The 27,545-nt window shown below is 37.3% G+C and overlaps 1 protein-coding gene across 4 annotated transcripts in view; it reads right to left on the bottom strand.

The window, feature by feature from the left end:
• Nucleotides 1-27,545, bottom strand: part of IFT88 (intraflagellar transport 88) — a 164,039-nt gene that overhangs the window by 48,863 nt on the left and 87,631 nt on the right. For all 4 annotated transcript variants that reach the window (XM_045072388.1, XM_045072390.1, XM_045072391.1 and 1 more), the window contains 5 exons: nt 23,822-23,908; nt 17,167-17,353; nt 15,315-15,423; nt 12,555-12,705; nt 11,950-12,065 (listed from right to left, as the gene is read on the bottom strand). In XM_045072388.1, coding sequence (XP_044928323.1) covers nt 11,950-12,065; nt 12,555-12,705; nt 15,315-15,423; nt 17,167-17,353; nt 23,822-23,908 — 650 coding nt within the window. The remainder of the gene's footprint in view (nt 1-11,949; nt 12,066-12,554; nt 12,706-15,314; nt 15,424-17,166; nt 17,354-23,821; nt 23,909-27,545) is intronic.

Raw genomic sequence — 27,545 nt, 5'->3', positions numbered from 1 at the left:
GTCATGAACTTCTTTGTTTTGTCTGTGAAACTATTTCTCCTTCTACTTTGAATGTCAGCCTTGCTAGATAGAGTACTTGGTTGCAGATTTTTCCTTTTCCTATGAAGACATCATTCCACTCCCTCTGGCTTGGAGAATTTCTGCTGAAAAATCTGCTGATTGTGTTATGGGTTTTCCCTTATAAATAACTGTCCTCTTCTGTGCTTTTAAGATTAAAAATAATATATATTATTTATTTATTTATTTATTTGACAGAGATCACAAGTAGGCAGACGGGCAGGCAGAGAGAGAGGAGGAAGCAGGCTCCCTGCTGAGCAGAGAGCCCAATGCAGGGCTCGATCCCAGGACCCTGGGATCATGACCCGAGCCGAAGGCAGAACCTTTAACCCACTGAGCCACCCAGGCTCCCCACTTTTAAGATTTTTATCACCATAGCTTATCACCATATTTTGCTGGTTTCATTCAAATATGTCTTGGTGTAGATCTGCTTTTGTTGATTTTGATGGGGATTTTTTTGTGCCTCCTGAATCTGGATATGTTTCCTTCCCCATATTAGGGAAGTTTTCAGCTAATATAAAATATAATATAAAATTTCTGTCCCCTTTTCTCTCTCTTCTTTGGACTCTCATAATATGAATGCTATTATGTCTGATGGGGTCACTTCTCATTTTGCATAATTCTTCTTTCTCTCTTTAGTTCAGTTCATTGTTTTTCATTACTTTGTCTTCCAGGTCACCACATTGTTCCTCTGCTTTTTCCAGCCTGTTGTTCATTGCATCAAGCATGTTTCTACTCTTATTTATAGCACTCTTCATCTCTGATTCTTTTCTAACTCTTTCATCTCTGTGTTATGGGTCTCACTGATGTTTTTTATTCTTTTCTCAAGACCAGTGAGTATCCTTTTGATCACTGTTTTAAATTCTCCATCATGTATGTTACTTGTATCTGTTTCACTTAGATCTCTGTCTGTGGCCCTATCTTGTTCTTTCATTTGGGGTAATTCCTCTGTCTTCTCATTTTATCTAAATCTCTGTGTATTTCTGCATATTAGAAAAACCAGTTATGTCTCCTGCTCCTGAACATTATGACCTTATGAAGAAGACTTCATGTAGTGCTCAGGGCCTGATTCTTCAGGAAATGTCTCCAGTGTGTGCTGCGTGTGCTCTGGCTGCTCTGCCCTTCAAGCTAGTCATCTGCAGAGGTCCTCCTTACCTATTGTGGTCAGTGTTTGGTCCCTGGCCTGAATGTGCATGAATTTTAACTAGGTGTGTTCCAGTCTACTTGTGAAATAAGACCTGTCACCACCTCTACCAAAACTGAGGCCCTGTAAAACTCTGGTTGGGAGATGTAGTGCGGGCATGGATTTGTGTTGGTTTTCCAGGGGAGAAGCCTGCCATGCCAGAACTGAGGTAAGCCTTATTTAAAAGAAGGGCATTTCCACCCAATCACCAAGGGGTGGGTCTTAGTGTAAACAAGTTAGGTCACCAGTGTTGGTGCTATACTGCTTCCTGCAGGAGGTCCTGTGCTTATATTGAAGGGAGGGAAATGTCACTGGCCAGCTCCTTTTTTCCTGGAGAGGCCTCTCCATGAATGCTGCCTTTCAGGGACATGTTCTGAGAAGGTAAATAATCTCCCTATTTTGTACCTCTGGTACTCTTCAGATCACTGTTTCAATGCCGAATGTCCTTGGGTTGTTCCCCTGCCTTCTATCCAAGAGCAGTCCAGCCCTCTGACACTTAAAACTTCAGACTTTACGCCTCTTGGGTTGCAAGAACTCATGAAATTCAACGTCTCTAACTTTCAAAGCCAATAGCAATGGGGAAATGTTCCCCTTGTGCATTCCTGTGAGCTTCTTTCTTGCCCTTCTCTGCAACTATACTCCCTCCCCTCCACAGCAGCCAGGATCCATTTCTTCCCTAAACCACATCTCTATACTTCTTACCTTCATCAATGTGGCCTCTTCACTACCCTCAGTTGTGCAGCATGTTCTGCCAGTCTTCAAATTGATTTCCAGGGTATTTAGGATTATTTGATAGTTATCTAGCTGTATTCACAGGATGAGGCAAACCCAGTCCTCTTACTTTGCCACTATCTGGCCATCCCTTCATTCTGAAAGGATTGTTTTGCTAGATATAGAATTGTTGGGTTGATAGTAATTTATTTTAGAATTTTATATCATCGTACTGTTTTTTTGACCTCCAAGATTTCTGAGAAATCTCCTGATAATGTTATCAAGGATCCACTGTATTTTATGAGTAAGTTTTTTCTTGTTGCTTTCAAGAGTCTTTGTCTTTTGGCAGTTTTATTATAATGTGTCTTAATATAAGTCTCTGGGGTTTTTCCTACTTTAAATTCATTGAGTTTACTGGATTTGTAGAGACATGTCTTTTCTCAAATTCTGGAAGTTTCAGTCACTGTTTCTTGAATCTCTCTGCTTCTTTCTCTACCTCTTCTCCCTCCAGAACTCCTACAATGTGTACATTGGTCTGCTTGGTTGTATTCCATATTTATAATAATCATGACCAATATTAAGAAACAATTTCTAAAGCAAAAGAATTCTCTAATAATGATATTACATTAGATGGACCAGTTATGACTAAGATTTCTTGATGTTTTAAGACATGATTTATGGATAAAAGAAAATAGGAATACAATTACCAAAAATTTAATACAATTACCAAAAATATTACTAAGAAGCATAAACATCTAGGAAATATAGCGAAGTGAGGAGTTTCTACCGTAAAGGAACACAAATGACAGGTAATGTAGCTTAATTCAACTATGTGCCAACTACTCTGGAATATGTAAAGAACTATATGGCACAAGAACAAACACCTCTCCACTGCCTCCAGAGAGCTTACATTTTTATTATAGAGGTAAAAATCACCTGACAATTAAAGACTTAGAATATAAATAAAGGAGAAAAAGTGAAGGTTAGATGTATGGTACAGAAAATAAATGCTCAGGAAAATAAATGCCCAAACTCATACTGAATGTCTCTGTCACATAGCAAGAAGCAAGTAATAAACAGGTGGGAATAGAAAGTAAATGTACAGGGGGCACCTGGGTGGCTCAGTGGGTTAAAGCCTCTGCCTTCAGCATAGGGCATGATCCTGGGGTCCTGGGATCGAGTCCCGCATCAGGCTCTCTGCTCAGCAGGGCGCCTGTTTCCTTCTCTCTCTCCCTCTCTCTGCCTGCCTCTCTGCCTACTTGTGATCTTTCCCTCTGCCAAATAAATAAATAAAATCTTAAAAAAAAAAAAGACTTCTCTATTTCCTGGAAAATTTAAGTTTAAAATAGGTAGATTGAGGAGATCTGTGAGGAATATAGGAAAGGCAGTTAGTCAGGAACACTTATGACTCATGAGGAGTGTTTACAAAATATAAATTTGTATGACATCATCCCATCTAGTTACAGAATTTATGTCCAGTAGTGCTTCCAAGGCTGTATATGAATAGAATAGAATGGAATAAATGGTTGGATTAACCCATGAACTGAAATGTATTGGGACAGATTGGGCAAGAAAGCAAGAGAGAAAAAGTAACCAAGTAAGCAAGAAAGGAAACAGATGTGATCATTTAAACAGCCTGTAAAAGTTAGCCTCAGAAGTAAAACCAGGAGACCCTAAAACTGCAAGAGAAAGCAAGGTCACAGACTGGAGGTCTTATCAAAGAAAAGCATAATGGAAAGTAAGTTATATGGAAGTTGGGAAGAGAGTTTATGTTCAGACAGGTGGATATTAATGAGCTTTTATTGGCATAAATGCGCTGGGTGATAATTAGAATTGGGTAAGATCTAGGTGGCTGAACTGCTGAAGAGGTAAAGATGTCAATGAAGTTTAGGGAGGTTAAATCTGTGAAACTAGACTATTGATGGCATAGAGAGAGAGAGAGAACATGAACTAGACAAGGTAAGAGAATGGCTATGAAGTCAACATTTAACATTCACAATTAGGAGTCAAAGATGGAACAGTGGTGGATGGAGCCTCAAATTAGGAAGGCTGTTATATGAGTTAATGGGCTAAGGCTAGGGTTAGTATTAAGTGTAATAAAAAGTGTAATATCTATGTAGCTTTAATCTCAAGCATATGATTAAACAAAACCTATCCCCTTTTGTTGGTGATCAGTGTTAGGATTTTCAAAATATTTATGTGATTTAAGAGATTAAATGGGATTAAATTTTATGATATTAGCTAGTGAAGCTAACATCATAAAAATTAATTATCTAGGGGCACCTGGGTGGTTCAGTCAGTTAGAGGTCTGCCTTCAGCTCAGGTCATGATCTTGGGAGTCCCAAGACTGAGCCCTGCATCAGACTCCCAACTCAGCAGAGGGTCTGCTTCTCCCTCTGACCCTCCCCTCACTCATGCTCTTTTTCTCTCAAATAAATAAATAAAATCTTTTCTAAAACAATAGCCTAGGAGAAGAGTCTAAGATGGTGAAGGAGTAGGAGACCTTAGCTTCATCTGGTCCCACGAATTCAGATAGATAACTACCAAACCATTCTGAACACTTGCGAACTCAACTGGAGATTGAAGACAAGAAGAGCTGCAACTCTAGAAATAGAAAATTGACCACTTTCTGCAAGGTAGGACGTGTGGAGAAGCAAATCTGAGGTGACATATGGGAGGACAGACCATAGGGGAGGGAGCATTCCTAAGCCAGCTACTGGCTAGTGATATAGCAGTGCTTTTAGAAGTGTGCTGCAGTGAGGGACAATCCACCTGAAAGGAGTGCAGGTGGCTAAGTGGGGGCAGAACCCTAGGTAGAATAGTGTAGTCTTAGAATTCCCCAGGATCACAGGAGGACTGTGGATGCCTGAGAGCAGCAGAGCTGCCAAGGCATTAGAGCAGGGAAGGTGGCTGCAATCAGCGAGCCCATGAGTGGGCGCTCAGCTTGGGGTTGCCATGTGAACCATGACATAATCAGGTGACTGTTCCCAAACAGGGGCCCAGCCAAGATGCTGGACTGGTGAGAATCCCCTTCCTCCCCTAGGAGGAGTGGCATGAGAGCATGCTGCAGGAGTCTTCGGGGTTTGGAGACTTGAAATGGGGTTGTGTGCCTGAGTTAGAAACACTCACTCATAGGCTGGATAAGCCTGGAGTGTGGCCGGAGACCAGGGAGACATGAGTGACTGACTGCTTTTCCCTAAGGGAGCACTAAGGAGTGGGGCCCCAAGGATTTGGCTCTGGGCCTAGAGATTGGAAAGCTACCATTTTCATTCTCATCCTTTAAAGCTGTGGGGAAAGCCTTGAGGGAACAAAAGCCACAGAGAGCAAACTGGAGCAGATTATTATACTGGTCCCTTGGCAAAGGTGCTGCAATTCCAACTGGGGCCAAAAATCTTGAAAATCAAGGCAACAGGCCCCTCCCCCAGAAGATCAGCAAGAACATCCAGCCAAGACCAAGTTTACTGAGCAATGAGAACTGCAAATAACTCCAGTGTTAGGGGAGCACAGCACACAGAATTCATGGCTTTTCCCCTAAGATTATTTAGTCTTTCAAGTTTAATTTTTAAATTTTTTTCTTTCCTTTTTCTTCAACCAATTTCTTATTTTATCAACTCCTTTTTAAAATCTTTTTTAAAAATTTTCATTTTTACATTTACATTCTATCTCTTCATTGTATTTAATTTTATTTTTGTATATATATGTTTTTATTTCTTTATCATTTTGGGATGTGATTTCCTCTAACAGACTAAAATACACCCAAAATCTAATGTATGGTTCTGTTCTATTCATCTGTCTAATCATATTCTTTCATTTTTTTTCTTCTTCCTTTTTTTTTTCTGGCTCTGTAAAGTCTTTTTTAATTTTTATATTTACAGTTACATTCTATCCTTTCAAGGTATTTAATTTTATCTTTGTATATATATGTTTTTCTTTCCTTACAATTTTGAGATGTTGTTTCTATTAACAAACTGACCAAAATACATAGCTCTTATCTGTTCACCTTTTTGTTGTTGTTGTTTTTTCTCGTCTTTTAATTTTCATTTTTTACAGTTACATTCTATCCTTTCATTGTATTTAATTTTACTTTTGTCCACATATAACTTCTTTCTTTAAAATTTTGTGATCTAGATTTCTAACAGACCAAAATACATACAGGATCCAGGGTATTGTTTTGTTCTGTTCACCTGCCTGATTATACCCTTTTTTCTATCTTTTTAAATTGTTTTGAATCTTCAAGATGTTTTTCAGTTTCAGGTTTCTTTTGATTCATTTAGTGTACATTTCTGTGGGGTCGTTGTTGCCATTTTAGTATTTTGTTCACTTGTTCATCTATTTGTCTCTGGAAAGAATGACAAGACAGAAAAACTCACCTCAAAAAGGAAAACAAGGGCAGTACTGCTAGGGACCTAATCAGTATGGACACAAGTAAGATGTTGGAACTACAGTTCAGAATAATGATTATAAAGATACCAGCTGGATTTGACAAAAGCATATAAGATACAAGAGAATGCCTTTCTGGAGAAATGAAAGAACTAAAATCTAACCAAGTCTAAATCAAAAAGTCTATTAATGAGATGCATAAAAATGGAGGCTCTAGATGCTAGGATAAATGAGGAAGAAGAGAGAATTAAGGATATAGAAGACAAAATGATGGAGAATAAAGATGAGAAAAAGAGAGATAAACAACTACTGGATCACCAGGGGAGAATTCGAGAGATAAGTGATACCATAAAGTGAAACAATATTAGAATAATCAGGATCCCAGAAGAGGAAAAAGAGAGGGGTGCAGAAGGTATATTGGAACAAATTATAGCAGACAATTTTCCTAATCTGGGAAAGGAAACAGGTATCCAAGTTCAGGATGCACAGAGAACCCCCCTCAAAAATCAGTAAAAATAGGCCAACACTACAGAATAGTGAAACTTCCAAATCTTAGAGACAAAGAGAAATTCTGAAAGCAGCTTGGGACAAGAGGCCCATAACCCACAAGGGTAAAAACATTAGACTGGCAGAAGACCTATCCACAGATATCTAGCAGGCCAGAAAGAACTGGCATGATATATTTGGGATGCTAAGTGAGAAAAATATGCAGCCTTATTTTTCATTCAAAATAGGCAAGAGAAAAAGCTTCCAGGACAAAGAGAAACTAAAAGAATGTGTTATCACCAAACCAGTCCTATAAGAAATGTTTAAAAGGATCCTTTAATCAAAGTGAGAGCCCAAAGGTAACACAGACCAGAAAGGAACAGAGCCTATAAAGCAAATACATGTAGTAACAGTCAAGTTACAGGTAATACAGTGGCACTAAATTCACATCTTTCAATAGTTACTTTGAATGGAAATGGGCTAAATACCCCAATCAAAGGACACAGGGTATCAGACTGGATAAATAAGCAAGTCCCATTGATAAGCTGTCTGCAAGAGACTCATATTAGACCCCAAAACACCTCCAGATTTAAAGTGAAGGGATGGAAAACCATTTGTCATGCTAATGGACATCAAAAGAAAGGTGGGATGTCAATCCTTTTATTAGGCAAATTAGATTTTAATCCAGACTGTAATAAGAGATGAGGAAGGACACTACATCATAATTAAAGGGTCTCTCCAAAAGGAAGACCTAACAATTATAAATATTTATGCCCCTAACATGGGAACAGCCAATTATATAAGCCAATTAATAATAAAATTCAAGAAATATATCGATAATAATAGGAGGGGACTTTAACACCCTACTCTCTGCAATGGACAGATCATCTAAGCAGAAGATCAACAAGGAAACAAAGGCTTCGAACAACACACTGGACCAGATGGACTTCATAAGTATATTCAGAACATTCCATCCAAAAGCAACAGAATACACATTCTTCTCGGGTGCACATGAAATATTCTCCAGAATAGATCACATCCTGGGTCACAAATCAGGTCTCAACTGGTACCAAAAAACTGGGATCATTCCCTGCATATTTTTAAACCATAAATGCTTTGAAACTTAAACTCAATCACAGAAGGAAAGTTGGAAAGAACTCAAATACATAGAGGCTAAAGAGCATCCTACTGAAGAATGAATAGGTCAACCAGGAAATTAAAGAAGAATTTTAAAAATTCATGGAAACAAATGAAAATGAAAACACACTGTTCAAAATCTTTGGCATACAGCAAAGGTGGTCCTAAGAGGAAAGTATATAGCAATACAAGCCTTTATCAAGAAACAAGAGAAACATCTCAAATACACAACCTAACCTTACACCTACAGGAGCTGCAGAAAGAATAGCAAAGAAAGCCTAAATCCAGTAGGAGAAGAGAAATAATAAAGATCAGAGCAGAAATCAATGAAACAGAAATCAAAAAACATTAGAACAGATCAATGAAACTAGGAGCTGATTCTTTGAAAGACTTAATAAACCAGTTTTGATAAATTCCAGGCCAGACTTTTTCAAAAAGAAAAGAGAAAAGACCCAAATTAATAAAATAATGAATGAACGAGAGATCAAAACCAAACCAAAGAAACACAAACAATTATAAGAACTTATGAACAACTATATGCCAGCAAATTAGATAATCAAGAAGAAAGGGATGTACTCTTAGAGACATATGAACTACCAAAACTGAACCAGGAAGAAACAGAAAACCTGAACAAACCCATAACCAGTAAGGAAATTGAAGCAGTCATCAAAAATCTCCCAATAAACAAGAGTCTGGGGCTGGATGGCTTCCCAGGGGATTTCTTCCAAACATTTAAAGAGGAATTAATACCTATTCTTCTGAAGCTGTTTCAAAAAACAGAAATGGAAGAAAACTTCCAAACTTGTTCTATGAGGCCAGCATTATCCTGATCCAAAACCAAAAAAAGACCCCACCAAAAAGAATTACAGACCAATATCCCTGATGAACATGGATGCAAAGATTCTTACCAAAATACTAGCCAATAAGATCCAACAGTACATTAAAAGGATTATTTGCCATCACCAAGTGGGATTTATTCCTGGGCTGCAAGGGTGGTTCAATAGCCACAAATCAATCAAGTGATACACTACATAAATAAAAGAAAGGACAAGAACCATACGATCTTCTCAGTTTATGCAGAAAAAGCATTTGACAAAATATAGCATTCTTTCTTGATTAAAACTCTACACAATGTAGGGAAAGAGGGAACATACCTCAATATCAAAATCATATCATATATGAAGAGCCCACAGCTCATTCTCAATGGGGAAAAACTGAGAGCTTTTCCCCTAAGGTCAGGAACATGGCAGGGATGTTCACTATCACCACTGCTGTTCAACACAGTATCAGAAGTCCTAGCCTCGGCAACCAGACAATTAAAAGAAATAAAAGGCATCTGAATCAACAAAGAAGAAGTCAAACTCTCACTCTTTGCAGATGACATGATACTCTATGTGGAAGACCCAAAGACTCCACCCCAAAACTTCTAGAACTCATACAGGAATTCAGCAAAGTGGCAGGATATAAAAATCAATGCACAGGAATCAGATGCATTTCTATACACTAACAATGAGAGAGAAGAAAGAAAATTTAAGGAGTCAATCCCATTTACAATTGCCCCCCAAACTAAAAGATATATAAGAATAAACCTAACCAAGGAGGCAAAGGATCTATACTCAGAAAACTATAGAACACTCATGAAAGAAATTGAGGAAACACAAAGAAATGTAAAAATTTTCCATGTTCATGAATGGGAGAACAAATATTGTTAAAATGTTTATGATACCTAGAGCAATCTACATATTCAGTGCAATCCCTATCAAAATACCATCAACTTTTTTTCACAGAGTTGGAACAAATAATCCTAAAATTTGTACGGAACCAGAAAAGACTCAAATAGCCAGAGGAATGTGGAAAAAGAAAACCAAAGCTGGTGGTATCACAATGCCAGACTTCAAGCTCTATTACAAAGCTGTAGTCATCAAGAAAATATGGTACTGACCTAAAAACAGACACATAGATCAATGGAACAGAATAGAGAGCCCAGAAACAGACCCTCAACTCTATCTTTGATAAAGCAGGAAACTAATCTTTGACAAAGCAGGAAAGAATGTCCAATGGAAAAGACAGTCTCTTCAACAAATGGTGTTGGGAAAATTGGACAGCCACCTGCAGAAGAATGAAACCGGACCATTTCCTTACACCACAGACAAAAATAGACTCAAAATGGAAAAAGACCTAAATGTGAGATAGGAATCCATCAAATTCCTAGAGGAGAACACAGGCAGAAACTCTCTGACCTGGGCTGTAGCAATTTCTTGCTAGACACGTCTCCAAAGGTCAAAGAAACAAAAAACAAATGAACTATTGGGACTTCATCAGGATAAAAAGCTTTTGCACAGCAAAGAAAACAGTCAACAAAACTAAAAGGCAACCTGTGGAATGGGAGAAGATATCTGCAAATGGCGTATCAGATAGAGGGCTGGTATCCATAATCTATAAAGAACTTATCAAACTCAACACCCAAAAAACAAAAACCCAGCCAAGAAATGGGCAGAAGACATGAACAGACATTTCTTCAAAAAAGACATTCAAATGACTAACAGACACATGAAAAATGCTCAACATCACCTGGATCAGGAAAATACAAATTAAAACCACAATGAGATCCCACCTCACACCAGTAAGAATGGCTAAAATTAACAAGACAGGGAACAGCAAATATTGGGGAGGATGTGGAGAAAGGGGAGCCCTCTTACACTGTTGGTGGGAATGCTGGTGCAACCATTCTGGAAAACAGTCTGAAGGTTCCTCAAAAAGTTGAAAAGAGAGCTACCCTATGATCTATCAATTGCACTACTGGTATTTACCCCAAAGATACAAATGTAGTGATCCAAAGGGGCACCTGCACTGCAATGTTCATAGCAGCAATGTCCACAACAGCCAAACTATGAAAAGAGCGTAGGTGTCCATTGACAGATGAATGGATAAAGGAGGTGTGGCATATATATACATATATATATATATATATGAATAATAGTCATCAAAAAAATGAGATCATGCCATTTACAGCGACATGGATAGAACTACAATGTATCATGCTAAGTGAAATAAGCCAATCAGAGAAAAACAATTATCATATGATCTCACTGGTATGAGGAATTTAAGAAACAAAACAGGGGATCATAGTGGAAGAGAGGAAAAAATAAAACAATATGAAGTCAGAGAGGGAGACAAACCATAACAGACTTTTAATCATAGGAAACAAACTGAGGGCTGCTTGAGGGGAGGAGGTGAGGGCATGGGGTAACATGAGGGTGATGGACATTAAGGAGGGCTTGTGATTAATGAGAACTGGGTGTTATATAAGACTGACGAATCAGTGAACTCTACCTCTGAAACCAGTAATACATTATATGTTAATTAACTAAATTTATATTTAAAAAATTAATTTAAAAAACCCAAAAATTGCCTAACACAAACCCCACACAGATAGCAATCAAATTATTAACCATTTCTTTATCATTCAAATGATTCAAAGTTACATTTAATGCTAAAATTCAATTTGGCCAAAAACAAAACAGACCAGAATTTTTCAATTATTTTTGAATCAGGTATGTACAAAACATTGGGATATGAACTTAAAGACAGCTTTTAAATTTTTAGTATACAATGTAAATTGATTACACGTTGAAACCAGCACAACTTACTTCTATTAGGACTCTTTCAGAAATGAAACCTTGTCTTAGGACCAAGTCAATCATTTTTTAATTGATAATGAAATAATACTTACTTACTGAGTATGAATACAAAAATACATAATGAAAAGGACCTTAAGGAAGTATTTTTTAAAATTTTTACATAAAGGAATAATATACTTATCATAATAAAGACCACGTAAAATGGAATATCATTCAACAAAATGGAAATAATATGTTCATTAATATTTGTTTATATAATATTTGTAATATGTTTATCAGATTCTAATTTTAGGGATAAAATCACATCCCAATACAAGGCATTTTAGTAAACGTGAAATCAATATAGTTACTTACTGTATAAGAGAAGCTCTTTCAAAGTATTGAATGGCTTTTTCACAAAACTGGGTGTCAATGTAATAGGCTCCAAGCCACTCAATGACTTCAATGTTAGAGGGGAAATACCTGTATGACTGGAAAAAAATATGGAATGTGAGAATATAACATCAGTGACAACGTATAATTTACATCTCAACATTTTACCTACTAAATGGATTAATTTATCCAATGTGAAGTTTCTTAGTAAAAAAGTATGAGCTGTCATAAGTACTTTCTAAGTTTTGAAACTACAAGATTTAGAAAACTTAACATTTGTTTGATATATTTTTAAATTACCTATCAATAGCTTTTTGATGTACTGACAGATGATCTGAGTCAAATAAGTAATAGAATTAAAAAAGAGATGAAAATAATGCTTCAATGGAACAATTTTTACCTTTAATTTTCTTATTAAATTAATAAAGAGCTAGCTTTATATTCCACAAGTGCTTTATTTTATTTTAAATCACTCTTCCTTTTAAACTGGCAAGCACTTCTAAATTTTAAAGATGAAAAGGACTGCTGACTGTTTATAACAATTTGTAAAAAGTTAAGAAGTAGAAGGAAAGTAAGATTATACCCACCTCATAGTAATATTGAAATGCTTGGGATTTATCCCCTTCACTATCATATAATTCTCCTAGTTTAGACAAAGCTCTAGAGTCGGTTGGAACAACACTGATGAGCTGCATTAACCATTCAATAGCTTGATTGGGATCTTCCATTAATTCATATCTTGGAAAATTTTAGTTAAGGATAATACAATTTTTCTAAATTCATTGATCAATAAGGAAACCTAAAAACAACATTACAATAAACATATTTCTTAGCCTATAGTAATGTGCTATTTCATACTGGTAACTCTGAATTCCTTTAAGGATGGGGATGAAAAATGGAGCACTGTACACTCATGTTCATATATACCTTTTTGTTTTTCCTTTTGCTTCATTACTATCGACTAAAATCAACTCCCAAATCTCTAGCAGAATTAACAGTTTACTCTTTTATCCAAAGCACTATCCAAAATTTGTCCTTAATAAAAATGCCTGCAAGTTGTGTTCAAATTATTCTACCTCTCTTAGTATGTCTGCATCTATCAAGGGAAGAGTTTCCCTGTGAGTTTTCCCTAATTATATTATAAACCCCAAATAGGAATTTCTTTTTTTTGAGTTTTTGTGCCTAGTAAATCCTCTGCATACACTGAAATAATTTATTCCCACCAATACTTATTGACTATTTTTATATTAACTGTTTTAGTGAAATGAAAATGTTCCAACCCAAAATTTTACTTAAAAAGAAGAATCTTCTTTTTTTTTTTTTTTAAGATTTTATTTATTTGAGAGGGAAAGAGAGACAGAGAGAGAGAACGAGCAGGGGAAGAGGCAGAGGGAGAGGAAGAAGCAGACTTCCCATTGAGCTGGGAACCTAACATGGTGCTCAATCCCAGGACCCTGAGATCATGACATAAGCCAAAGGTAGACGCTTAACCAACTCAGCTACCCAGGTGCCCCAAATACCTTGTTTTTAATGATAACAAATGTGGTATCATAAGAGAAACATAAAACCAAGAAAATGTATTCAAACAGCCTTACACATATCAATTGCTTAACTGAATCCAAACTGATCCTTAACTGGGCAGTAAAAGATCATGATAGTGGCAGTTTCAGAGAGATCATATGGACAAAACAAAAAAGCTAAAAGGAATAAACATGAAACCAACTGCTCTAAAAATAATTTTTTCATTAAAAAATGTTTTATGTACTTTAACAAAAGTAGAGCAGATAGTATTAAAAATTATTAATGGTATACCTTATAACATACTTTTTCCTTTTTCTAATATATTTCCATAAAATTTATATCAAGATAATACTATCTTAAACACCTATTTAAGATTTTAAACTTGGGGTACCTGGGTAGCTCAGTCAGGCAACTACCTCTTGATTTTGGCTCAGGTCATGATCTTAGGGTCGCAGGATCAAGCCCCATGTCGAGCTTCTCACTCAACAGGGAGTATGCTTCTCTCTCTCTCCCTCTGCCCAAACCCCTCTCTGAAGATAAATAAATAGAATCTTTTTTTTAAAAAGAGAGATTTTAACCTTTCCTGGAACACCCAGATTGCATGGTCAATTAAGTAATCAACTCTTGGTTTCGGCTCAGGTCATGATCTCTGGGTGGGGACACTGACTCTTATGATGCATTCTGTGCTGAGCATGGAGTCTGCTTGAGTTTCTCACTCCCTCTCCCTATGCTCTTCCCCCCATTCATGTATGTACTCTCTCTCTCAAATAAATAAAATCTTAAAAAAAATATTTTACCCTTTCCAAATATTGTTGTGAAGGCTTATTATTTTTAAAATAGAGAAATTAAAATGTTTTTCAAGTACTGTCGAAAGCACTAAAAATATTAACAAATTTCTGCTTTTTCAACCAAAGGCAAGGGGGAAAAAAAACCCCAAACTAAAGAAGGCCAGGAGTTGTAGGAGAAATTGATATGGGAGGAATGTTTTCTCTTTACATTCCCCAGAGTTCTAAACATAATACTGGCACATACAGCACACAGTCAATAAGTGGCTATTGAATGAAGGGAATGAATGACTGAATTCAAATAAACTACTGGCTAATTTTGTAGGGTAAAAGCCTTTGAAGAGTTATAGTCATTAAATGTATACATCAGCTAAAATAATTAAGATAACCAAATTCAATCGAAATTCAATCAATAGTACTAATAAGTAACTAACAATATTTTCCTTTTAAATAGTATGTTCCTTCTTCAAAAATACCCTATAAGACTCAGAGTTAATGCATTCTAAAGTATCTCATCTACAGCCAATGAATAGTTTATATGTATTAAACATGTTATACTCAATGATTTCAATTATTATTTCCAAAAATTAAGAAATAGTAGTTTTAACCTGTAAGTAATTCCTTTTATAGCAAGTGATCTTTTAAAATAGGATCACCCAAAAAACAGACTCATAATTATAGAAAACAAACAGATGGCTACCAGAGGGCAGGTGGGTAGGGGGAGTGGATGAAATAGGTGATGGAAATTAAAGAGGGCACTTCTCATCATGAGCACTGAGTAATGTACAGAATCATTAACTCACTAAGCCATACCTGGAACTAATTTAACACTTGTGTTATTAACACTAGTGTTAACTAATTGGAAATTAAAAAAAAAAAGAAAACAAAACAAGACCACTCAAATATTTTTATCACATATTAATCTGATAGGTTTTAAAATATTATCCTCATCAATTATTTAATTGGATAAGGTTATTTAATTATTGGTACTCAGTCCCCAAATGAATTAACAACTGTTCTTAAGTTTTTCATATAAGATACACATTTGCTATCTGGTAAAGAACTTGGGCACTGTTTCTCAGGATTGCGTGAAGTTTCAGGAAACAATCCAAAGCCTCATCAAGCCGATTTAGCTTCTTATAGGTAAGGCCTTAGAAAGAAGAGAGAAAAAAGCTATAAGCATTATTGGTAGACATTTTCTCAAAGTCACAAAATAAATCCATATATATGTAATATTCATCCAGAAGAGAAAATAAAGATGAATAGATTTTTCTTAAAAACGAACAAGGTGGGGAAGGAGAGTTCCACTAACATTTGTCAGAAACCAAAACACACTATAATGCTTTAATGATTATAAAGTGTTTAAGGGGGACCAGGAATAGAGAGAGACATCAGCAGAATACAGAATTTAGAAACTGACTCAGTTACAGAATTTAAAATCTGTGGGAACTAAGGGACTAGTAACAAAAGGTACCAGGACAACTGACTACACATGAAACAAAAAAATGTAGGTTCCTATTTTGAACACATTCAAAACTTATTTTAAAACTAAACAGAAAAACAAGGATGTAGAAATATGAAAAGAAAATACAGGAAAATGATTTTATCATCTTGGGGAAGAGCAACAAACAAATGAAGCCACACATTTTCAAAAAGCAAAATTTGACTAGAAAAATTGTTTGACAAAAGAAATTACAAAGTTAAAAAGTGAAGGAAAAACTTATAAAGAGAATAATATATACCTAGGCAAGAAATCTCCTGCATTAAGGCTTTTACTATTCACTTTCCTTGGCCAGTAATGCTCTTTTCCCACTTACCCACGTCACACCCTCCCTTCCTTAATAATATGACTTTAAACTCTCCTTGACTCTGTCTAAAATGGCCAGTTCCTCCCTGCCTCCTCTCCAACCCAGCCAGGTCTTCTTGTTCCCTCTGGCAGGAGATTAAAGACTCTTCTGGGGGAGGAAGAATCCAATTGGCCAACAGGCAGCTCCCCAACTACACAGATCAGACAGATGGCCCTGTGGCAGGGTGCCAGTACATCAATTTCGCTTGTGGCCTCAGAGATCCCACTCAGCTTTAGCTGCAAACTCCTAAATGCAAGAAGACCGGCCAAGATCATCAGACAGCTGAGGAGAGTTCGTGACATGAAATATAGTGGATAAAACAAACAAGCAAACCAAAAAAAGCAAAAACATACCTATGCAGGGAGAAGAACACTTCAAAAGAAACTTCATTAATATCCCAAGAGATAAGACACAGTATTGCATCATTGTGTTTGTCCCACTACAAACTCATGAACAGAAAGAAATGATACCCATGTCAGGTAACATGGGAAGGGACAAGCAGGGAAGGGAATAAGATGATGGTATGCCTCTAGGTCTTATAATATTTTGTTTAAAAACAATACGTGATATGAATATGACAAAATGTTAAAATGCATTAATTATAGTGGTAGGGACATGAGTATTTATTTTTCTGTAAAATTTCTTTATGTTTGAAACTGATCATAACTGAAAGGGAGAAAATGGTTTTTTCCCACCTATCAGTTTGGCAAAAGTTAAATATCCAGTATTAACATGAATGTGGAAAATCAGTCTCATACACTATGGTGGTACATAAATTGGAAAAGTCTTTTTAGAGGATAAGAGACAATGTCTATCCAAATTTTACATGTGCATAATTTTTGGAATTATTAGTTTCATTAAAAATAATCTACAATCCAAGAATATCCTTTTCAATTTTTTGTTACAAGGAAGTCAAATTTTCCCTCTAATGAACTGGAGTTCTTTAAGCCAAAAAAAGAGAGAGAAAAAAAAAAAAGAAAAGAAAAGAGAGAAAAAAAATTATAAAGGAGAAAACCAAAGAAAGAAATTTTGCTTGTTTAACTTACCAATATTGTAAAGTGCTTCAGTACAAGAAGAATCATTTCTTAGAGCCTCTTTATAGAATTCAGCTGCCTTCTCATAATCACCATTTGCAAAAACTGTATTCCCTTTATTAGTGAGAGCTGAGGGATTATATCTATCAGAGTTCACAGCTAAATCTGCATAGCTGCTGGCTTGTGAAAATTCATTTTCCTAAATAAAGTACAAAACATACGCAAAATATTTGGAGTTTATCAAATATATTTTCTCTCTGTTCTGGATTACAGACACGATAAACAGATTTTCTGAGATTATAAATATGATAAATATTTTACATATCTTGGTCTTGATAGGCTTATTCTACAAAAGATTTTTAATCAGTAAGCTCCTTCAACTACCCAAGTTTCTTAGGACTGAATTCTTCAGACACTCGTGGTTTGAATAACAACACTAATTACATGTGAGTGGCTCCAGTGGCTCCAGTCTGAATGCCTAAATTTCAAATCGCAACTGCAATACTATGTTTCCCAAACCTACACCACTGAAATAGGTAAAAAGTCATCATTCTCCTTTCTGCACCTCAAATTGATTGCGTCACCTACTAGGATTTGCATTTCTAGCAATAAATTGTCTTCTCTCCACCTCCTCTGCCAAGTGTTCCATCAGGACCTTGCCTTCATTCACTTAAGCTGCATGGACCTTTCAATTCTTAATAGTACAGCATTTGTGCTGTGTCTGCTTGCTTATGGTAGGAACCAGACTTCCTAGAATCCTAGTATCCCCTTCCCCCATGGTTCTTTTCTAGAGTTGGCTTTAAGAAACACATAGGACACATGGAATGCAGCCATGAAGCAGCAGCTTTTATTCTCTGAAGGTCTTTTTCCGGTCATCAGTGGCAGGATTGTTGCAGAAATGCCTATGGGTTCCAGCCTGTCCTCATTCCTCATTTGACTCCACATCCGGCTCTTCTTCCCAACTGAGCTGTTCCAGCTGACCACAGTGACCCAGATACCTGACGGGGCTTGGCTCTGGACCCAAAGAGGAGGCAATAGTGCAGAGGCAATTGCTTTCCATAGGGCTTTCCATGAAGGCCCCCTTTGGGTGGCTGCTGGACATGCTTGGCCACTAACTCACTGATTGGTGATCCCTGTTCAGATCCTCTGACTCTCCTTCTGCACCTTCACCTCCATAGCTCCTCCATTATTGTGCAATTTCTGGTTCCCAGATCCCTTCTCCCTAAACACCCACAGTGACTGCTTCCCTTAGTGAGCTTTTAAAAAACTGAGATACAATTCACATTTCTAAAAATGTACACTTCTGTGGTTTTTAATACATTCGCAAAAAGTTACACCACTATCACCAATATTTTCAGAATATTTTCACACTCCCCCCCCAAGATATCCTGTACCCATTAGCAATCATTCCCCATTCCCCTTCCCACGCTGGTCCCTGGCAGCCAATTACCTACTTTCCATCTCCATGGATTTGCCTATTCTGGACATTTCATAATAAATATAATCATATAATAGGTGGCTTTTTATGTCTGGCTTCCTTCACTTAGCATAATGTTTTCAAGGTTCATCCATGTTGTATTATGCATCAATGCTTCATCCCTGTATACAGCTCAATAAATCTCATTGTATGGATAGGCCGCATTTTGTCTATGCATTCATTGTTGATGGACACCTTGGGTTGTGCCCACCCACTTTTGTTTGCTATGAATAATGCTGTTATGAACATTCATGTATTTGATATAAAAAATGATACCTAAAAGTGGGGTGCTGTTGTCATAAAAACTAAAACATATAACCTTATCTTTTGGACTAGGCAATAGGCAAAATTTAGAGAAGCATTAGAACCACATTATTGGAGGCTGGAGAGGCAGTAAGGAATTGCTATCAGAGGTTGAGTAGACAGCATTTTACAGTCATGGAACAACTGGGAAAACTGGCATCTACATTGACTTGGAAGTTAGAAAGTGTACTTAGTAAATGTGTGCATGTGGCCAAGGAGGTCTCCAGGCAGGAGGTTTAAAGTGCCAATTAACTTACTTTAACTGGGCATGATAAAGTACACAAAGAGAAAGAAGCTTAAGAGAGAACTTCAGATTTTCCAACTTGAATTTAGAAGAAATATAGGCTGGACAATAAAATTATTTCATATCTCTAGTTTGGACTGGACAATAAAATTATTTCATATCTCTAGTTTCTCTTAGCAGCAAGAGTCTCAGAGTAAGAACTGGTTGCAGGGTAGAGATCACATCAAGGGTGTGGCTGTAATACCCTTTGGAACCCTCTCAGAAGGATTTAAGGTAGTGAGTAGCAAAGCCGACCTTCTCTCTCAGGTAGAAAAAAGCTTCCAAGTATCTTTGGGGCTCTATTCCACAAAAGCCTTGTACACCTAAGTGGAAAGGGGTCTGCCTTGAAAAGAACTGTGGATGTGGCTTTTGGGGCACCCCCAATAAGATAGAAAACCTGCCAAGTTTTTAAGGGAACTGTACCAGCTTAAGTGTTGCCAGCTTGGATTAAAGGGACACAGTCCAAAATGAAAGAAGACCTGTGGGTCCCCAATTTTTCTGGGAACAAAGCAAGCTAAGAAAGTTAATCAGCTACAAGTATTGGTTATTTATTTTTGTAAAAGGAAGGTGCCCTCTGAAAGCAGAGCCAAAAGCAACAGAGCCCAAAGGATTGGGCGTACCACTCCCAAGGATCAAAGCTGGGTCCTGAAGAATATTCCCTTTTCCTACTTTAGGGGGCACTGGCCCCATGTACTTAGTTAGATTTCTGACCCATTCAGAACCAGTGTCTGCTAGGTACCTCCATCTTACCCCTTTTGAACAAGAGTATCTATTACAGTTACCCTGTTCTTTTCACACCACAGGATGTTAAGTCTATGGAGGAGATGGCATGTTTTTCTGTTCCCAGACCTTTGGATCAAGAGGCCCTGTGTCTGAGAAAGCCCCATCTCTATTTAGACCTGATGCTGTGAGTGTTGAGACTATGAGTGTCCTTGGAGGGGTAATCACTTGCATATGGAAAGGATGCACTGAATGCAGGCAGTGACAGACTTTTAAAATAAAGGTCCCAAAAGAGTCACACCTCCCAGTATTCAGGCCCTTATATGGTTCTCTTCCATGTTTGCTTTGCCCAAAAAGAATAACAACAAATTCAGTGCACATAGGAGCCTGATAAGTACCCGAGTGCCCTGGGGTTTCCTCCTATGGACTCTATCCCATGTAAGAAGTCTGGGCTCCCCTGCCAGAGAAGGAGGAGGAGGAATGAGTTGCTGGTCAGCAGCTCAGCTGTTGACGTGAGGGAGGCACTGGTACCATGCAGCCTCAGTCAAGCCTCAGAATATGGCAGCAGGATGAGTGACCCCAGGCCAGACCAGCAGAAGGACCATCCAAGTGAACCCAGCATTTTCAGTAGAATATGAGCTAATACACGGTTATTTTTAACCACTATGTTTTGGGGCAGCTTATTTCAGAACAATAGAAACTGATACAACTACATGCTGGATATCAACAATACATATCCAATTATGTATCATGTATATGACTATGTACCAGACTCACAATTTTGCCTCAAAACAACTATTTTCCTCAGAATGATACGCAACAAATTATTGATCAGATACTGTGATGACTCTCCTTGGTTAACTAAATCTAACCATTTTTCTTCTTTTTAAAAAAATCTTCTTAGTCTCCACCCAAACATTCATCAAACTTTGATCACTTATTTAACCACTCTGTCACTATATGATAATAATGTCCATTTGGTCACTAATTTAGCCATTTTTACAAAAATTACAAGTGATTTTCTAAATTCAAATGTAATGGCTGTAATGGAGACTGTGTTTCAGACCCCCATACTTGTTCTTCAGAAGTGCTGGGAATGTTGCTGGCCATCAGCCTCAGCTGTCAGCCCTCTCTGTGAATCACTCTAGCCCAAAGAGAAAGAGGCACCTTGCCCAAAGTCACAACCCCTTCCTGGTGAGCAGGCTGTATCCAATGACTGGTTGATGCACAGGTACAAAGGCCCACCCCTAGCCATCCCAATTCAGAGGGTCCAGCAGGGTTGGCTAAGGCCTGTGGTGACTATGTCACAGCCCAACTTCCTTCTCCCCTCACTGCTGCTTCCAATCCTTCTCTCTGAGGTGCGGATCCAAAGAGATCTGCCCAGTAAACTTTATGAAAGCTCATACCCAACTCATGAGTTTGCTATCTCACCAGCAAAAGTGGCCTTTTCTGACCCTTCATTCTTGTGTGCTACCTCTCTGATTTCAATATTATATACTTCCTCTTGGTGCCTTCCTTTACTTCAGACATCATACTGTAGTTCTTTTCTGTTCTTCTTGATCTGAGTCTTATTTTTGTGTCTTTAACGTATGTGAATCCCAAAGTTAGTTCTCAGTTCTGCACTACACTCTCACACCTGGAAATACTTTCTATTGTCTTAGTTTAGGCTGCTATAGCAAAAATTACAGACTGGCTTAAAGAGCAACATTTATTTCTCATAGTTCTGGAGGCTGAGAGATCCAAGATCAAGGTGCCAGCAAATGTGGGTTTGGTCAAAACCATATCCTGGTTTGCAGATGGCTTCCCTGCTGTGTCCTCACATAGTAGAGAGTGTGCTCTGGTTCCTCCTTTTCTAGTAATGGTCCTAATCCCATCAGGGGACTCTCACAACTTCATCCGTCTCCTGAGTTCATCCAACCCTAATTATCTCTCAAAGTCCTGGGCTTCAATATAGAAATATAGAAATTTGGTTGGGGGAGGGGACACAATCAGCCCATAGCATCTATTATCAAAGCTTTAACCTCATCAGAGATGATCATCAAATTTTATATAACCCTAACTTCCCATCTGAGATTAGTTCCATGTGTTCCTGGACATTTCTATTTAAATATATCACCACTGATACAAACATTTTAAAAAATATATTTAAAAACAAGCTCAACACCTCTCCCCCTAATCTGCAGCCTCCTCTACTCCTGCACCTGGCACCACTCTCCTGCCAGACTTAAGATACTGGAAGCATTGTTCACCAGTGGTTCTGAGCTCCTTTGCATCACAACACATGAAAGAAATAACATCTTTCCACTGTAACAGTAGTTCAACACAGCAGTAACTGTCAGTGGGGCAAAGATCAGAAGTTCCAAGAGGGACTAGAAATGTAGTTTAACTAAATACAGTGATCCTTATGCATACATTCCCTCCCAGCTTTTCTGCCTCTGTGATTTTGTTCATTCCTTTTGTCTCCCAAAATGTTATTTGCCTCCACAGAATTTCTTTCTTTCTTTCTTTTTTTTTTTTTAAAGATTTTACTTATGTGACAGAGAGCAAGAGAGAGCAAGCACGAGCTGGGGGAGTGGCAGGCGGAGGGAGGAGCAGGCTCCCCGCTGAGCAAGGAGCTGGATGCATGGCTTAATCCCAGGACCCTGGGGTCATGACCTGAGCTGAATGCAGATGCTCAACCAACTGAGCCACCCAAGTCTCTCTCCACTGAATTTCTGAAGCACTCATCACCTATATTAATTAATTATTCTCTACTTTCTTTTTTTTTTTTAAAGATTTTATTTATTTATTTGACAGAGAGAGAGATCACAAATAGGCAGAGAGACAGACAGAGAGAGAGATGAGGAGAAGCAGGCTCCCTGCTGAGCAGAGAGCCCAATGCGGGACTCGATCCCAGGCCCCTGGGATCATGACCTGAGCCGAAGGCAGAGGCTTAACTCACTGAGCCACCCAGGTGCCCCAATTATTCTCTACTTTCAACCAAACTTCCCTCTTTCCTCCTAGGCTACCTGCATGCTTTTTTTTTTTTTTTTTTAAAGATTTCATTTGTTTATTTGACAGACAGAGATTATAAGTAGGCAGAGAGGCAGGCGGTGGGGGGAGGGGGAGGGAAGCAGACTCCCTGCTGAGCAGAGCCAGATGTGGGGCTCCATCCCAGGACCCTGAGATCATGACCTGAGCTGAAGGCAGAGGCTTTAACCCACTGAGCCACCCAGGCGCCCCCTGCATGCTTCCTTTGTTCCAAATTAAGAAAGTGCCCTTTTAGTGAGCTTCTAGGCTTTTAGTATTCCCCAAGACTGGGATCCAGCAGATGCTCAAAGTGCGCTTCTTATGGTGACACTACATCTTACATAAATCATTTAACCTGAAACATCATTTTCTTTACTATTAACATGTGTTGAAATAGGGAGTGTCTGGGTGGCTTAGTCAGTTAGGTGTCAGACTCTTGATTTTTGGCTCGGTCATGATTTCAGTGTCATGACATCAGTCCCTGTGTTGGATTTCAAACTGGGTGGGGAGCCTGCTCAAGATTCTCTCTCTCCTTCTCTCTCTGCCCCTCCCACCTACCTTTCTATCTAAACAAAACAAAACAAAACAAAACTCTAGTTCATCTCCCAGATCTACTTTCTATACTTCTCTGAGTGATGCTTAGCACCATAATTTTTCTCCCTCCCTTCTATTTCTGAGATGATCCTCTTGCTCATGTCCATAGACATGGTCCCTGGCCCAGAACTTGTCATGACCAGACCCTCTAGACACCCAATCCTACTAACATTCTCCACTAATCTTCTTTGGAGCCTCTCTAGGCATGCTCTTCAGGCAGAAATTCAGCAACATAAAAATATCACATTATCAACTCTTAGTATAAAAAAAACAAAACTTACCAAGTAATAAAGAAATGAGAGGTTGGTTGCAGCTGCACTTTTCACTCTACTGTCCTTTTTTTCAAACATTTTTAAGGTCTCTACAGCCTAGAAATGAAATATCTGGAAGTTACTACCATTGTAATATGACACTATTTAGTCTTAAGGTTGGGGTAAAGATCAATGTATCTAGAGTATAAGGCCAGGTTAGGACACAAAGGGAGTGGATTAATATGTTTAAGAAAACAGATTATAAGATGAGAATTTCATACCAGAATCTGAATGTCAAGATCCTAGAAAATGTTCAGAATAAATAAGCAAACCAAAACCAGACATTAAGAAAAGGTCTCAGGAAAGAACATAAAAGACATATAGGAACCCAGTGAAAAGGTCTAATAGCAATGTAACTGGAGTTCCAAAAAGGGAAGAAAGACTATTTGTCGATAATTTTCCAAAACTGATGACAGAAACTAATTCTGGAAGTATTACAAAAAATAATCTTAAGTAGATCTAAATATAATTATATTCTCAAGCCATGAGAATGAAAGTGCATTTTTAACCATTTGGCCAGTCTGAGACAATCCTAACCAAACAGGATATTTGGAATGGTCAAACACTTAGCATGAAAGGTGAGTGAATACTCAACCTAGAAATGCCTGAGAAATAACAGGAGAAAAAAAGTGGAGGAAGGCAATGAGTTTTCCTTCCTTCCTTCAAAATAAATTTACTGAATAGAAAATGCTTGGCTTCTTGGCACCTTCTGCTCTTAGGGAGAGTTGAGTCCAACCAAAAATCCTACTTTAGTTTTTATGATGGTCAAGAGCCACCTAATATTGAAAATACCTGACAAATCTGTGTCATGCAAGTGTTTGAGCTCATATGAAGTACCATTAAGTGTACTGACTCAATTTTGTTAAGGATAAAAGATTTTAAAATACTAGATTCTACATATATTGGTTATAATATAGGTAATTATTCTTTTCAAGGTTTTTTGATTATTTTAAGGAAAACCACTGAAAGTTTCTAGACTTGTAGTTTACAATTCTTCAAAGTAAACCCTGGAAGAAAAAAGACCCCAACACCATAAGCTCACTTCTGAGAATCTCACTTACTTTCTTGGAAGGATCTTTGACAGAATTGCCAAGAAGTTCCTAAGATGCACCTCAGAAATTACTGCTGTTTACACTGTACATCCTGTAGAAGTTATCTCATTGACTCTTTACACAACCTCCATGGCTATTAATGTAGAAGTTACTGCTATTTTGAATCTCTAGGTTTTATAAGCTGTATTTCACTTTGAATAAAAATAGACGTTTTAATCTTTACCTTTAGAGTGTGTCAAAATAAATATAATGTGTTGATTTAAAATAGAAGGCATATGAACAGATTTAACTCACACATCTATTAAGTTCTCTGAAGTAAAGTGCAGAGGAAAAAAACTGTTTTCTGATATTTATGATATCCATAAAGCAAAAGCAAACCAACAACAGTTAAAAAAAAACCCAGTATGCTATATAGTTGTTTACATCATTCCTTTTAGAAATAACTATTCATATTAGTCAAGAAAATGTCTTAGATTTTTAAATTTTCATCTTGTTACCTTGTGGCTCATTAGTAACAAGACATTAAGACTACATATAACAACAAATTATTCTCCTCTCAAAAGGTTACTAATGAATTCAAACAATACATATAAAAAGCAACATAATCTTAAACCACTATTTAAAAGAGATAACATAAGTATTTTGAACTTTACAACATTTGTTTAAAGACTTATTTATTTATTTGTGTGTGTGAGAGAGAGAGAGAGAGAGAGTACAAGCACATGAATGTATGAGTGGGGAGAGGGGCAGAGGGAGGAGACAGAAAAAAATCCTCAAGCAGACTCCACGCTGAGTGCTGAGACCAAGATCATGACCTAAGCCAAAACCAAATGGCTACTCAACTGACTGAGACACCCAAGTGCCCCACACTTTACAACATTAAAAAATATGAGAGAATAAAAAGATATTTCGTATTTTAAATTTCTAAACTCTAAATCACTCTAAAAAAAAAAGCTATAAAATTATTCTAATAAAGGGAACATTCCCAGGATATCTAGCTTTGAAATGGGTTGTTTTCATAACCGTTCTTTACATGTCAATAAAGGCATAGCCAATATATCTGTTTTTAAAAAGAAAATATTATACATCAATTCATTTACAAGTGAAACTGATAAAAGTACACCTAGTAAAATTAAATTTAGTTCTGAAGAGCAAAACAAATAATGAAAATAAACATTGATAGTTTGCATTATGTTCCCCCCCCCCCAAATGGTTAGGAAAATAGATATATCTCCATTTTGGGTTTCTTTTCTGAATGATGCCATCTACCTACTGGTTTCTGTATTCCATTGCATCTGTCCATACATTATCACTGGCCTTTATGACAAACTACTTCATTTCATCTACCTTCGGCTTTTTGGTGGATTCCTTCTCTATTACAAAGGTGAGTACAAAACAGCACTATCATCACAAAGAACCATACTCTGAGATTTCAGCATCTTTACTTAACTATATAATTATAACCTCATATAAGAAGGCATACATTTTTCTCTTTTATTTTGAATTGTAAATAAAGTAGTCCTCATCAAATTATCATTATGAGTTATGTCAACTCAATCCATTTTAATCTAACAGGGTTCCTTTCAACTAAGGTTGTGTCATACCCACCTCATCATACTTACAATATACAAATAAAAGAAACACAAAGTCAAAGCAGCAATGTTGAAAAGAAAGCAGAGATTACATTTTTAAAGCATACGTAAAATTAAAATCTTGAAAATGCAAATGGAGCATAAGGTATTTCAAAGGAGAATAGCTAGGTAAGTGGCAAACAATATGATTTGCGTTAAGTGAATTCTAAAATGAAATTTAACATGAAGAAATTAGAGTTTCTCCTTTACTAGACAATTTAAAAACAACAGTGATACACTTAAATCTTTCAAAAAGACAAAATAAAGTATCAAGAGAAAACTGGCAAATATGGTTTTTTCTACTTTGTCACCTGTAACAGTACTTTTCACACACATAAAAAATTATTTTTTTGGTGCAGAGATGACATTGGCAACATAATAAAGACCAATTTTTGTGACTTCACTTTTACTGGAAAAGCGTTACAACAGTTATAGAGAGTTATCGCTGCATTTTTTAAAAATTTATTTATTTGACGGAGAGAGAGCACAACTAGGCAGAGTGGCAGACAGAGGGAGGGGGAGAGAAGCAGGCTCTCAGCTGAGCAGGGAGCCTGATGTGGCGCTTGATCCAGGACGCTGGGATCATGACCTGAGCTGAAGGTAGCCACTTAACCAACTGAAGCACCCAGGCACCCCAATCATCACTGGCATTTCTAATGACCGCGAGTGTAATGACTGCAAGTGTGATGATCGAATGACACAAGAGACATAAAGGTACTTTGAAAGTCTTTTTGGTGCTTTACAAATGCCAAAAAAAGGTTAAGTATACTAAATGCATATATACAATGGAACCAGTCTATGGGACTGCATTATATTAATCATATAATGATTGCATGAGCCCTGGGGTTTATCTCCCCACTTCTCTAGAAAGAAGTTAGTCATTCTGTTGTCTCCTAGACAAAAGGAAGACCTTACGTAGGAAGAAAAACTGAAACACAGGCTTGGGACAGGATGCAGTAAAGATAATGTGGCTTCTTCTGGCCCTACCTCTCTGGGTCTAAACTTGGGAGG

The sequence above is a fragment of the Mustela putorius genome, unplaced genomic scaffold (genome assembly GCF_011764305.1).
Source record: "Mustela putorius furo isolate JIRA1106 unplaced genomic scaffold, ASM1176430v1.1 tig00004035_pilon_pilon_pilon, whole genome shotgun sequence".
Taxonomy (NCBI): domain Eukaryota; kingdom Metazoa; phylum Chordata; class Mammalia; order Carnivora; family Mustelidae; genus Mustela; species Mustela putorius.
This window is presented reverse-complemented; position numbering and strand designations above follow the sequence as displayed.